This window comes from Schistocerca gregaria, chromosome 1 (genome assembly GCF_023897955.1).
Source record: "Schistocerca gregaria isolate iqSchGreg1 chromosome 1, iqSchGreg1.2, whole genome shotgun sequence".
Classification (NCBI taxonomy): domain Eukaryota; kingdom Metazoa; phylum Arthropoda; class Insecta; order Orthoptera; family Acrididae; genus Schistocerca; species Schistocerca gregaria.
In genome coordinates, this window is record NC_064920.1 from 615,088,168 (window position 1) to 615,104,114 (window position 15,947).

At 42.6% G+C, this 15,947-nt stretch overlaps 1 protein-coding gene across 1 annotated transcript; it reads right to left on the reverse strand.

The window, feature by feature from the left end:
• Positions 1 to 8,725: 8,725 nt before the first annotated feature.
• Positions 8,726 to 14,349, reverse strand: LOC126358876 (uncharacterized). Its single transcript, XM_050007586.1, has 3 exons — positions 14,281 to 14,349; positions 11,226 to 11,582; positions 8,726 to 9,638 (listed from the first exon to the last, which is right to left on the reverse strand). The coding sequence occupies exons 1-3, from the start codon at positions 14,284 to 14,286 to the stop codon at positions 9,351 to 9,353; spliced, it is 651 nt and encodes a 216-aa protein (XP_049863543.1). The 5' UTR covers positions 14,287 to 14,349; the 3' UTR covers positions 8,726 to 9,350.
• Between the last annotated feature and the right edge of the window lie 1,598 nt (positions 14,350 to 15,947).

Consider the following 15,947-nt stretch of genomic DNA (forward strand, 5'->3'; position numbering starts at 1 on the left):
TGCCGGCAATGTCAAATGGTGCAAAATGTTATAAATTCTGAGGAAAATAGGGGTAAGCTATAGGGAAAACGTATACTATACAATATGCACGGAATAATAAGGATGGAGAACCAAGACTGAAATGCTCGGATAAAGAAGGGGGCGAAACACTACATTCACCCTACTGTTCAATCTGTATATCGAAGATGCAATGATGAAATGAAAGAAAGGTTTGGGACTTGAATTAAAATTCATAGTGAAAAGGATATCCGTGTTATGACTCGCTGCTGACATTGCTATACTCAGTGAAAACGAAGAACCATTAAGGATCTGCTGAATGGAATGAACATTCTAATGAGTACAGTGTAAAGGTTGAGAGAAAATCGAAGAAAGAAGTAAAGTAGAAGAAATTAGAACAGCGAGAAACTTAACATCAGGATAGATGGTCAAGAAGTAGATGAAGTTATGGATTTCTATTACCTAGGCAGCAAAATAACCAGTGATGGACAGAGGAAAGAGGATATTCAAAGCAGACAATCACTTGTAAAAACAATATTCCTTGCCAAGAGAAACCTACTAGAATCAAACATGGACCTCAATTTGAGGAAGAAATTTCAGCGAATGTACGTTGGAGCACAGCATTATATATTAGTGTAACATCACTGTGGGAAAACAAAAACAGAAGAGCTACAAACGAATGATGAAAATTAGATGGACTGACAGGGTAAGGAACGAGGAGGTTGTCCACAGAATCGGAGGGGCAAACAGTATGTCTAAAATACTGACAAGAATGTGGAACAGGTTAATATTACACTTGTTAAGACATGAAAGATTAACATCCAGCTACTCGATGGAGCTGTATAGGGTAAAGATTGTAGAGGAAGACAGAGACTGGAATACAACCAGTAAATGACTGAGGACATAATTTGTTAGTGCAAATCAAAGATGAAGAGGTTGGCACAGGAGACAAATTCTTAGCGGGCCACACCAAATCAGAACACTGTTGAACCCCCCCCCCCCCCCCCAAAAAAAAAAATTACAATAAAAACATGAGAACCAGATATTAAACATAAGAAAATGGTAGAAGTGAAGCAAAGAGTGTATTTGAATTACGATTTCGAATAAAGCTACCAGTCACTATATTTTTTTTTTACTTCTAATTAATTTATTTAGCGAAATGTTTCGAGGTGATACCTCACAACAGGCTACATTGACCATACAAAGACATTTAACGTAAGTGTATACAATAATTAAAGTTTCTTTGCATGACTACTGTGTTCATCCTGTGTTGACAGAGAAGGATTACCTAATAAGAGGTGGTATCGCTTTTTGTATTGGTCTTTTGCTCATATGAAAATTTCATAAAACAGTCACTCGCTTTATTCTTGTGGTGTGGCTGTTTTCTTGAGATGTGTTGGGGTATCGCTGTTTCCAAGGCTTTCTGAGACTACTTCATTTTTCCCTACAAACTTCACAACGGCGTCTTTAAAGCACGGTACACGAAACAAATCAGGAGCGCAAAAAAAAGAAGAAGGTAGTCAAAACAAAGCTAGATTCGATTTCACTATCGATAAGTCTATCCTGGTGTTGTTAATAGTGATGTGTATGACTTGCTGCCGTATGATCGATATTTCCACTGCTAGGTCCTCATTCCGTTTGGTCAGCAGCTCGCTGTCTCCCAGTCGCGTTCTCGTTTCCGACTACAGGGTCCCAGGTTCGATTCCCGGCAGGGGTCAGGGATTTTTACATGCCTCGAAATTACTTGGTGTTTGTGTTGTCCTCATCATATCTTCATCATTCAAGTTGAGCTCCCCACAAACCAATCATCATCATCATCATCACCATTATGTTTGTACATTTTGCCGCTGAATGTGAAATAATTGTGGGAGAACGCAAGCACTATAAATTCTATTAGTTTAACTACGCCATAGTTTGGTATGTTATTAAATTGTATTTCATTATACGTAGAGGAGCTAAAGAGACTGGTACACCTGCCTAATATCGTGTAGGGCCTCAGGGAACACGCAGGAGTGCAGCAACACGATGTGGCATGGACTCGCCTAATGTCTGAAATAGTGCTGGAGGGAATTGGCACAATGAATACTGCTAGGCTGTCCATACATCCGATAGAGTGCGAAGGAATAGAGATCTCTTCTGAACAGCACGTTGGAAGCCTTCGCAGCTATGCTCGATAATGTTCATGTCTGGGGACTTGGTGGCTAGCGAAAGACTTTAAACTCAGTAGAGTGTTCCTGCAGCCTCTCTGTAGGAATTCTGGACGTTTGACTTGTAGCATCGTCATGCTGGAATTACACTATGGACATGAAAGGACGCATGTGATCAGAAATGATGCTTACTTACATGTCATCTGTCAGAGTCGTATCTAGACGTATCAGGGGTCCAATATCACTCAACCTGCACATGCCCTACACCATTACAGAGCCTCCACCAGTTCCAACAGTCCGTTTCCTACGTGCAGAGTGCATGTATTCATTAGGTGGTCTCTCCCCATATAATTTGAAACGAGAATTGTCCGACCAGGCAATATGTTTCCAGTCATCAACAGTCGGATGTCAGTTTTGGCGGGCTCAGCCGAAGCGTACATCTTTGTGTCGTGCAGTCATCAATGATACACGGGTGAGCATTCGGCTCCGAAAGCTGATATCGATGATTTTTCGTTGAATGGTTCTAACGCTGATACTTGTTGACGGCCCAGCATTGAGATCTGTAGCAATTTGCGGAACGGTTGTACTTCTGGCACTTTGAACTGTTCTCTTCAGTCGTCTTTGCTCCCATTCTTGCAGGATCTTTTTCCGGCCGCAGCGATGTCGGAGATTTGACGTTTTACCGGATTCCTGATATTCACGGTACACTTGTGAAACGGCCTTACGCGAAAATCCCCAATTCGTCGCTGCCTCTTAGATTCTGTGTCCCATAGCTCGTGCTCCGACTATAAGACCACGTTTAAACTCATTTAAATCTTGATAAACTTCCAAGGTAGCAGCAGTAATCGAGCTAATAGCTGCGCTTGACACTTGTTGTCTTCGATAGGCGTTGCCGATCGTGGCGACGTAATCTGCCTGTTTACATATCACTGTATTTGAATACGCATGCTTATACCAGTTTCTTTGGCGCTTCAGTGTATGTATATGTATTCTTTGTTGAGCATTCTGCTGTGAAAGTTCACTGTGTCAATGTAAATGAGTTTTGCATTTGGTGTAGCCTGAGGTACTTTGAAATCTTCGATTACTTGTTAACAATTTTCCAATGAAAAGGAGTTTCGAAATTTGTATTGGTTTTTCAATATTGAATGTAACTTTCTTCTTTGTCTTTATTCTTGAATTCCTCTCGCTGGTATCATTGCAGTAATTTTCATTAGTCACCTTGAAAATAAACTCCTGAAGAACATGGATATAATTACCCAGAAAATTGCGCGTTGCTATAAATATGTATATAATGGACCTAATGAAGAGACAGAAACTCTGTTAAACAGGCTCAGTAATTTCCAAAATAACGTACGTTTTCAGCAGAAAGACCACAAAATAATTTTTGTAGACATGACCATAAGTAACAGAATAAGACCCTAAACATTGGACACAGAAGATCAACAAACACAGATAGTCATCAATATTTCTTCCACACACCAAAACCAGCGTCAAAGAGCTACATTCAGTTAATTCTTGAGCAGAACACGGGAATTTCCATCTAAATCCTCTGACTGTGAATCAAAAATAAACACTATGAAACACATTGCGCATAGCAATGGTTTTCATGGACACAAAATAGCTACACTTTCACAATGTATAACTACAAACAATCCAACATGGCTATGCCAATGACATTCAAAAACGTAAGTATATAACGATGTCATATTTAGGAGTCATCTCAGACAAAACAGCCAATTTGTCTAAAAACACAAATATTACGACCACTTTTGCCACCAAGAGCAACGTAAGACACTAACTGGTCCATGATTCATACAGTGTACAGAAAATCAGAGCAAACCAGGAATTTATAAAATTACTTGCAGTCATTTCGACAAATACTACTCGTATATTGAACAAACAGCAAGAAACTTAAAAACCTATTTTAAAGAACACATTGCCTTTTCCAGACTGTATAAAGCTAGTACGTCAGCTACAGCTAAACATAAATGAAACAGGACGCATTTTTATAACAATGACGATCTCAAAGTGTAACACGTTTTGGGAAAGAGTTGGAAAATGGACAGACATTATAAATGGAAAAATTCATCCACTGTCATAAGTCCTTGGCAGAAATGGAAAAATTAATCCACTGTCTTAAGTACAAAAGCGAGGTCGTAAAATCACACTTCTTTACGGATTCAGTTCAGTACTTTTAAAACACTAAGTGAATGACATTACAGTTATATAAACTATTAAGCTTATATATATATATATTATATATCCCAGAAATATCCTTATTATTCTGAAAATAAAAAGTATTTATACAGTGATTGTAAATTGTCAGTCATTCTGCTGGTAATATACACTCCTGGAAACTGAAATAAGCACACAGTGAATTCATCTCCCAGGAAGGGGAAACTTTATTGTCACATTCCTGGGGTCAGATACATCACATGATCACACTGACAGAAGCACAGGCACATAGACACAGGCAACAGAGCACGCACAATATCGGCACTAGTACAGTGTATATCCACCTTTCGCAGCAATGCAGGCTGCTATTCTCCCATGGAGACGATCGTAGAGATGCTGGATGTAGTTCTGTGAAACGACTTGCCATGCCATTTCCACCTGGCGCCTCAGTTGGACCAGCGTTCGTGCTGGACGTTCAGACCGCGTGAGACGACGCTTCATCCAGTCCCAAACATGCTCAATGGGGGACATATCGGCAGATCTTGCTGGCCAGGGTAGTTGACTTACACCTTCTAGAGCACGTTGTGTGGCACGGGATACATGCGGAAGTGCATTGTCCTGTTGGAACAGCAAGTTCCCTTGCCGGTCTAGGAATGATAGAACGATGGGTTCGATGACGGTTTGACACCGGTGTGTCAGACCCACCATACTTGCTCTGGACACTGCGAGAGGGCTGTACAAGCAATGATCACACGCATGGCACAGCGGACACTCCAGGAACCGCGGTGTTGGCCGTCGAATGGCGCTAGCTGCGCAGCATTTGTGCACCGCCGCCGTCAGTGTCAGCCAGTTTGCCGTGGCATACGGAGCTCCATCACAGTCTTTAACACTGGTAGCATGCCGCAACAGCGTGGACGTGAACCGTATGTGCAGTTGACGGACTTTGAGGGAGGGCGTATAGTGGGCATGCGGGAGGCCGGGTGGACGTACCGCCGAATTGCTCAACACGTGGGGCGTGAGGTCTCCACAGTACATCGATGTTGTCGCCAGTGTTCGGCGGAAGGTGCACGTGCCCGTCGACCTCGTACCGGACAGCATTGACGCACGGATGCACGCCAAGACCGTATGATCCTACGCAGTGCCGTAGGTGACCGCACCACCACTTCCCAGCAAATTAGGGACACTGTTGCTCCTGGGGTATCGGCGAGGACCATTCGCAACCGTCTCCATGAAGCTGGGCTACGGTCCCGCACACCGTTAGGCCGTCTGCCGCTCACGCACCAACATCGTGTAGCCCGGTCCAGTGGTGTCGCAACAGGCGTGAATGGAGGGACGAATGGAGACGTGTCGTCTTCAGCGATGAGAGTCGCTTCTGCCTTGGTGCCAATGATGGTCGTATGCGTGTTTGGCGCCGTGCAGGTGAGCGCCACAATCAGGACTGCATACGACCGAGGCACACAGGGCCAACACTCGGCATCATGGTGTGGGGAGCGATCTCCTACACTGGCCGTACACCCCTGGTGATCGTCGAGGAGACACTGAATAGTGCACGGTACATCCAAACCGTCATCGAACCCATCGTTCTACCATTCCTAGACCGGCAAGGGAACTTGCTGTTCCAACAGGACAATGCACGTCCATATGTATCCCGTGCCACCCAACGTGCTCTAGAAGGTGTAAGTCAACTACCCTGGCCAGCAAGATCTCCGGATCTGTCCCCCATTGAGCATGTTTGGGACTGGATGAAGCGTCGTCTCACGCGGTCTGAACGTCCAGCACGAACGCTGGTCCAACTGAGTCGCCAGGTGGAAATGGCATGGCAAGCCGTTCCACAGGACTACATCCAGCATCTCTACGATCGTCTCCATGGGAGAATAGCAGCCTGCATTGCTGCGAAAGGTGGATATACACTGTACTAGTGCCGATATTGTGCATGCTCTGTTGCCTGTGTCTATGTGCCTGTGCTTCTGTCAGTGTGATCATGTGATGTGTCTGACCCCAGGAATGTGTCAATAAAGATTCCCCTTCCTGAGACAATGAATTCACGGTGTTCTTATTTCAATTTCCAGGAGTGTGGCTTCAAATACCGTTTTAATTGCTGTCAATGAAAATGGAGAATGGACAGAAGAAAATATTGGAAGGTGTTATAGAATCACAACGATAATCACAGAGAAAATATGAAAACATGTTCCAAAAGACAGAAATGTAGACCAATAATTCCATCAAAAGTTGGAAGAGTTGAACCACAATTTTGAAACTGGGTTATGAAGAAAATTTGCAGTGTTAAGTTAGAGGTAAATAAAGATACCAAGAAATTCAAGATTGAAAGAAGTTAAGTTGGAGTAAACAAAATTTAAATTGTCATAAACGAGAAGACAGGGTGCCTGGATAGAAACACTGAACAGTGTAAACGAGGAAAATCTGAATTAAAGACTGATTATGACGAACTTTTTTAGGAGTACAGTGCAAAGAATGAGGCATAAATGGCATAAATTAAAGAGAATGCTTCTACAATAGTTAATATAGGAAAGACAGTTAAAATTAAATATTTTTCTTCATCACTTGACGTTGTTCAGTAAGGGATGGTAGTAGCTTTAACTATAAAGTATTTGATGCTAATGGGGAATTGCATCCTGTTCTTTTATAAGTAGCTTGATAGATCAGTTTATTGTAGAATGGGTAGAGAAACATGAACTGAGGATGCTAAGTATTTGCTTCAAGGGAGGACGTTTGAATCGTGTAGCAGATACATGAGGTAGATCAATAGGAGTCTTTTGAGGATTTTGTATCAGCGTTTCTCGCAGAGTACTGGTTGATAAAAAGAAGGCAAATTGATAGGAAACCGATATCTTAAGGAAACCAGCAACTCTACAGTCTTTATGGTCTAGTTCCTCACTGACCACTTTTGCGAGTTTATTATTCTGGAGATCATCAGTGCCCGTTCATGGCATCAGGATTGTTGACTGAAAATTTCGCTCACTGACTTCAGGTGATGTTCTTTTGTCGCTTGCAGGTAGTTTGGAACTCACGTTCTAAGTAATAAATAAAGATGTGTTGTGTAATTATTCGGTTTATGAAACTAATGCTCATCTGAAATATGTTGACACTGAGAGATACACTAACCTTCAAAAGAGTTCCTGGTGGAAGCTTTGACAATACTTCCAGCTTATCAACCATTAGTATAACTGTACACAACTGATAAATATTATCAGTAACTTGCTAATTTAGCGCTCCATTCAGATCAAAGATAAATAAAGTATTGCTAAGCTGGTTTGTTCGCTTAAGATTCTAAAAGAGCCCTAACAATATTCTTTCCTAAGAAAATCAACTACATTTCCAAAGATTAAGAAGGACATCAACAAAAATAATCTAATTTAGAGACACCTTGGAGAAATAACGAAAGGTTGTCCAGAACACCCCCGTCGTGCACCCAAGGTTTAAATACGGAATGTTTAAATAGTACATAATTTGGCGCATCCCTGTGGGGTGGAGTGTTTCAGTAGCAGTGCTGTAAATGGCTAGCATTATGACAGAAACAGTGAAATTACTATTCTGTCTAGCGATTACCTACTGATGTGGCAACGTTCTTAGCACACTGATGCAGTGATTTGCACTCGTAAATTAAGTATTTTAGTCGAAACTTATATAATAATATGTTATAAGGTTTCTCACAGAATTAAACAGTTAAGTGTTTACGTTGTGTGTGTGTGTGTGTGTGTGTGTGTGTGTGTGTGTGTGTCAGTACACAAATTCATTTATAAAACACACACACACACACACACACACACACACACACACACACACACACACAGGTACAGTTATGCTATTTTTCATAAATGAGATTTGCCTTTCTCCCGACGTGGTGTGCATATGTGAGCATACAACATGGTTCACAGTGCTAACTGATTTCATCGTTACAGACATTATTTAATTTTACAATGTATGTTCTTTCAGACATGCACGTAGTCTAAAGTTGCATACAGCAGTAATGATTTGCAGCTCTAATTATATTATGTATTAAGTATGGAAATATTGCTTACTGGTGACATGAATATTTGAGTCGCACCGGGACACGTACCCATGTTTTCTGCTTATCACATGCGACTGCCTTAAACATCTCAGCTATCTTTCCACGCTTCTTGCAACGATCCAAACCTCCATATGCCGCACAGTCTATGCTTCTGTTGGTAGTTACGTTACTTGGATTCCCACAACTAGGTTAATGAGAAGAACGTGTTCAATGTTAGTGTCATTATCGTCGATTTGCCTGTCTGCAAATATGATCGTTTACAAATATGCATACATGTAAATAGATACATATGGGATAGATTAATATTTAGATATTCATTTGAGGCTCTACAATACTGTTTGCAATGTAAGACATTTTATAAAGAAAAATTTGCAAATAATTGTACAAAACTTTTATTGCAGTTAAACAATTATACATCAGTAGTCAACAAGTAAATAAGACCTTGTATAAAACGTCTGGATATAATAATTTTTGTCGCGATATTGCCCAATTCGAAGGGCAACAATAACTTTTTCCTACAATAATAAATGCAATTTGACAGAACACATTTAGCGATGCTCAGTCATCCAGCGTACTGAATAAATGATTGCCACAGCGATTTTTTGAAATCTTTCTTTTTGTATAACACATAAGAAACAATATAGATGCTGGAAGTCAGACAATGAAAGATTTTAGCTACTGAACTATGCCTGCTCATATATATTTAATTTTAAGAACCTCACTATTGTAACAACACTTCTTGCTGTATAATGCACATCAGAAATTTTCATTGAGGAGATGATGATACTATGGTGTACTATCTTTAAAATAGATTTAACGAAGCCCTTTTTAGAGCTGAATCTGAGAGGAGGCAGCATGCCTTATTTTCCAGAACGCCGGATACACACAATATTCGCATACTGCACTTTGGTAACGCACTCAGTTACCGTTTACTAAGCTACACGATTGTACTGAACATTGGGATAGCTAATCATGGAACTGAAAGAATCATGTCTGATAGCCTAGTTGATGCGCACAAGCTCTGGTTGCTTGTAAGAGTAGATGGGAGCGCCGGCAGGATGCAGGTCGTGGTACTGGAAGCGCGCCAGGTAGCCGGGTGCTACTGCTGGCTGCTGCAGGGCGGACAGCTCTCCAGGATAGGCGCGCTGCTGCTCGGGGGCGGCGGAGACGGGGGCGGGACCGTGGACGTAGGCGATGCGCTGCAGGCGGCCGTCCGGCTGCAGCACGTAGTACACGCCGCTCTCCTCCGCCTCACTTAGCGCCGCATTGCGGCCTCTAGGGAAGTCATACTGTGGGCACACATAGGAGCACTTTTGTAAAGTAATAAGAGAAAAGCAAATTGATTAATTGTACGAACACTGCACACCAGAAGTAAGGAAGTGGCATACATAAATTAGTCTGTAATACTTATTGATCTGAAATGCACATTTTATCATCAACCAGGCGTTATATGGTACTTCTATCACGCCACATAAACAGCAAATTCGATTTTCAACTTTTTGCTCAATGTGGGTTTCTCTAGTTCCTCATAATTTATTCCCACTTCTTTAAATACTTTTTCTATCATCCTGACATTCTTCTAGTCGGTGTCCAACTAAGAGGGCTTCATATAGATTGTTATCCCGAGGAGATGTACAACCACCTAACTGTTCTTCAGTTGTCTGTCTTGTGAACATCACTTCAGTGGGCCTTTGTACAGTGATGCGACATGTTTATACTGTACAATGATGAGGTGAAGGACAGCACAGAACTTAACGTTCAATACCTACACCTCTTGTCCGCCCCTGGTAGCTAAGTGGTGAGCACGAGAGAATGTCATACCTAATGGCCCAGGTTCGATCCCTGGTTGGGTCGGAGATTTCCTCCACTCAGGGACTGGGTGTTGTGCTGTCCTTATCATCACCATATTTCATCCCCATCGACACGCAAGTCGCTGCAGTGGTGTCAAATAGAAAGCCTTGCACCAGGCGGTCTACACAACGGGAGGTCCTAGTCAATCGGCTACCTCTGGAATACAACTAAAGGAACTTAATCATCTGATTGTCAGATCACCTTTGACACTGTTAGCTGCCTCCACGACACATAGATGTCAGGAATTCAATCAAGGACGTTGGCAATCTGGTGTCGTTAATTTTACGCTAACATCGCGCCTCACCATGCCAGTCAGTTACTAGTAAAGAAAGAACTGTTTCAGCAACAGAATTCCAGCCGCGCGGGATTAGCCGAGTGGTCTTAGGCGCTGCAATCATGGACTGTCCGTCTGGTCCCGGTGGAGGTTTGAGTCCTCCCTCGGACATGGGTGTGTGTGTTTGTCCTTAGGATAATTAAGGTTAAGTAGTGCGTAAGCTTAGGGAGTGATGACCTATTCAGTTATGTCCCATAAGATTTCACACACATTTGAACTATTTTTTTGAACAGAATTCCAAAAACTGAACTTGCATCCTAGCAGCCTTATCTGCAGAAGTAAGAATCTTCAACACGATCCATTGAGCACTGGTTCTGCAAAGTAATTTCTCACATATTTGCCACCCAGGTACATAACTTCTAGTGTCCATCCTTCACACCACATACCAAGCGCCTTACTTCCATTTTTCTGCAGAATATTAACTGCAGTCTACTTTCCTGTAAGTTTTGTTGCTCTTCAAGTGACTCCTACACTAAAATCAAAGACAATTACGTTCCGAGAACATTACATAGCAAAGCAAATGGAACATCTCAAATACACGTACTATCTGTCAAATTTCGTAAGCCTCTGGAATAAGAGCAGACATGTGTAATGAATACATATTTATGTTGGAAACAACAGGGAAAGCATCAACTTCAGCTAGAGGTAACGTAGTTGTGCCGCAGTAAGTAAATATGTTAACTGTGCTTACGTTGTAAGGGCCGGCCACGGTAGTCGTAGGAGCCTCTGTAGTGGTGGTGGCAGCTTCTGTGGTGGTGGGGGCAGAGTTCGGGAAGCTGGGCAGGCGGTAGAGGCCAGACAGTCGAGAGGCGTCCTGTGAGGGAATGAAGAACTGTGGCCGGAAGCTGGCCGCGGAGAATCCGGAGAAAGACTGAGGAGCAGCGAATGACGGCTGCGCCTGTGATTGGGCGAATGCCTGTGGCTGCTGCTGCTGCTGCGGTTGTGTCTGGAGACGCTGTGCTTGGCGGAAGGGCGCCCCGTAGCTGGTGGAGGGCGCTTCGCCTGTGGCCACCGCCACAAGCGACGCCGCGATGAAAACCAGCATGGCCTGCAGCACACAGCGATGGAACTTCATTTAAGTTACCTCATTCCATGGCATATTACATTCCACTTCTCTATAAAAGAATCTTAATGAGAAGTTAATCATGCTTGTTCAAGGTGTGTACAAGTTGGTCATATCTTGCCTCATTTGGAAATAATGAATGAGGATTTAATCATAAAAAATGTGATTTCGTTATTGTTAGTTTGATTTCGGTAAACATGAATGTGGAACTTCTCTGGGTGAATTCGTGGTAAGCGGACTTGAATATACTGCTATTGAAACTATATAAATAACTATCATCCAATCAATGTTTGTTCCATTTCATTAAAACTACAACCAAAACCTTAGTTGGAAAAAAATAAATATCGTAATCATGCTATAAGTTAATTCTAGACCTACATAATCACTGCAGCATAAATTCATTCTAAAGTAACTTTGCAATTTGTACGATTTGAAATTGACTGACCAATATCTAGCCTGTGAAACACAACATATGTAATACCGGGATTCTTAACTAGGTGGAGTGAAGTAACATTTCGGCAAAAATTCTTGATGATCGTTTATTGATACCATCCAAGCAGTGGATCACATCCACAATGAGTTCAATGATTAGGTTTAAAGCCCCTCGACGATGATGTCGAGCTAAATGAAACATAGCGCGCTTTGAGGAAGGATAAACTAAATCGGCTTTTGTCTTTCAAAGTAACTGTTGTCACAGTTGGGTTAAGCAATTTATGGAAGTCATGGAAGACTTAAATGTCTATCGCCAGTCGGGGATTTGAAGCGCCGTAATCCGGATACCCCTGTTTTTCTACTGTACCATCTCACTCGAAACGAAAATTACTTTTACGTCACGACGTGTCTTTTAAGAGGAATATGTAGACGTAACGACTGCCATGAAAGAATTTATATATTTCCTAGATACATGCACATATATTGTCAACTTCGGATTTCTAACCCTCGAAATTTCCATGTACTGTCGTTGTTGGCGAAAATATTTTCACATTTACACAAAAAAAAAACATCTTTCAAAACGTACGACGAAATGTCGTTTGTTTGAACAGAAAACGAAAACTGCTGAATCCACTGATTGCATGTGGATTTGTACTGTTCGCTTTAAGAAGACCTACTCTGATTCTTTCGTATGGGCGTTCATTGGCGTTACTGGGGTTCTGCTTGGCGCGAAATATCCTTTTGCTCTGAATATTATATGTAACGCGACTTTACCATGTACTACGAAAATGTACCAAATAATTTTCCCGTAGGACCTTAATCAACTTAGGATCTCTTAGGTTCGTCCAGATGTACTCTCACCACTGCCACATACTAGAAGCAAGAGGTTCCATTTGATATATAAAATATATCCACCATGAAATTATTCATACTATTGAAACACAAGAGCATCTGAAACAGCAAAATAACACACACATTTCTAATGATCACACATTTTATTTCGATATTGTGATTCAGTTTTCTCATAATTGCTTCTTACTCTAGTTTAGTTTGATCAGTCCTATTTGAATTTAAGTGGATACTTTAACTGAAGCTTTATTAAATTAAATGTCATTCTCAATTGAGAGAAGTCTTCCGAAGTAAGAGTGATTTCAGGTGTGTCGCAGGGAAGTGTCGTAGGACCGTTGCTATTCACAATATACATAAATGACCTTGTGGATGACATCGGAAGTTCACTGAGGTTTTTTGCGGATGATGCTGTGGTACATCGAGAGGTTGTAACAATGGAATATTAAATTGAAATGCAGGAGGATGAGCAGCGAATTGACGCATGGTGCAGGGAATGGCAATTGAATCTCAGTGCAGGCAAGTGTAATGTGCTGCGAATACATAGACAGAAGGTTGCCTTATCATATAGCTACAATATAGCAGGTCAGCAACTCGAAGCAGTTAATTCCATAAATTATCTGGGAGTACGCATTAGAAGTGATTTAAAAACGAATGATCATATAAAATTGATCGTCGATAAAGCAGATTCCAAACCGAGATTCATTCGAAGAATCCTAATGAAATGCAATCTGAAAACAAAGGAAGTAGGTTACAGTACGGTTGTTCGCCCACTGCTTGAACACTGCTCAGCAGTGTGGGATCCGTACCAGATAAGGTTGATAGAAGAGATAGAGAAGATCCAACGGGCAGCAGCGCGCTTCGTTACGGGATCATTCAGTAATCGCGAAAGCGTTACGGAGATGATAGATAAACTCCAGTGGAAGACTCTGCAAGAGCGACGCTCAGTATCTCGGTACGGGGTTTTGTTGAAGTTTGGAGAACATACCTTCACCGAGGAGTCAAGCAGTATATTGCTCCCTCCTACGTATATCTCGCGAAGAGTCCATGAGGATAAAATCAAAGAGATTAGAGCCCACACAGAAGCACACCGACAGTCCTTCTTTCCACGAACAATACGAGACTGGAATAGAAGGGAGAACCGATAGAGATACTCAAACTACTCTCCGCTACACACCGTCAGGTGGCTTGCGGAGTATGGATGTAGATGTAGATGTAAAAATGGATACAGAATTTGGCGCAGCTATTATCAATACCAGTTGTCATTCAGTCAATCTTAGATACAAGCATCCTTCTTGCTGACTCTTAGCGAACAATTGCGTCTCTTATTATTACGCTGATGCCGCGGCGTCATGACAGCCGTGTGGTTCGGGAAAACGTGAAACCCACGAGGCGGGGCACTCACCTGCATTGTCGACTGCTGTGCTTGGTGCGTCGGGGGACCGTGGTGCCGGACAGCGGAGGTAGGCGCCTTTTATGCAGGCGGAGCCACTGCGGGAGTGGCGCTGAGCGGCGCTGCTGGAGCTAACCCAGTCGCGTCCGACGCCTGGCACACGTGCGGCGCGGCCTCGGGTCAAGGCCGCAACGCATAGTCCTGCGTACATCGGCAGTCACGCAATCCCACCTTCCTGTGGGACCATTCCACATAGAACATCCACCCACCTACCTAAGGTTTCTGGCCTCGTCATGTCCATTTTAACTATGCAGTAGGTCATGAATTGTGATCAGTATACTACAATTGCATTTATGATTAATCACTTTGCCAATTTTCTATTTTCCATGACATGTACGTGCCCAAGGATAGTTCACTTCTGACTGGAACTTATTGTTTAATGTGACAAAGCAGCTGTACGTAAACCAAGATTTTCCAAAAAAAATTCTAGATGTTGCTCACTTATGTTCTTATTTGTTATTCAAGTCATCCCTCTTTTGTCTTATTTGACGCCAGTCATATTTTCTTCCTTCATCGTGCTGACACTTTCATCTCCACATTTCTGAGTAGTCAGCTTACTATATTTCATACTTTTACTGTACCTGTAAAACGTCCACTCCAGCTCCCTATTTACTTTCGGAAATGCGCCGTCTGCACAAAGCTGTAATGTCACTTTATTAAAGTCAGGGATCTACACAGACAAAAATGAAGTACACTGATTAATGAAAGCAATTATAATATACACTACTGGCCATTAAAATTGCTACACCACGAAGATGACGAGCTAGAGAAGCGAAATTTAAACGACAGCAAGAAGAGTGCTGTGATATACAAATGATTAGCTTTTCACAGCTTTCACACAAGTTTGGCGCCGGTAACGACAGCTACAACGTGCTGACATGAGGAAAGTTTCCAACCGATTTCTCATACACAAACAGCAGTTGACCGGCGTTGCCTGGCGAAACGTTGTTGTGGTGCCACGTGTAAGGAGGAGAAATGCGAACCATCACGTTTCCGACTTTGATGAAGGACGGATTACAGCCTATCGTCATTACGGTTCATCGTATCGCGATATTGCTGCTCGCTTTGGTCGAGATCCAATGACTGTTAGCACAATATGGAATCGGTGGGTTCAGGAGGGTAATACCAAACGCCGTGCTGGATCCCAACGGCCTCGTATCTAGCAGTCACGATGACAGACATCTTATCCGCATGGCTGTAACAGATCTTGCAGCCACGTCTCGATCCCTGAATCAACAGATGCGGACGTTTGCAAGACAACAACCACCTGCGCGAACAGTACGACGACGTTTGCAGCAGCATGAACTATCACCTCGGAGACCATGGCTGCGATTCCCCTTGACGCTGCATCGCAGACAGGAGCGCCTGCGATGGTGTACTCAACAACGAACCTGGGTGCACGAATGGCAAAACGTCATTTTCTCGGATGAATCCCTCTTCTGTTTACAGCATCATGATGGTCGCATCTACCCTACATTCGATCCCAGCGACACCCTACATTTCAACAGGATAGAGCACGACCGCATGTTGCAGGTCCTGTACGGGCCTCTCTGAATACAGAAAATGTTCGACTGCTGCCCTGGCCAGCATATTCTCCAGATCTCTCACCAATTGAAAAC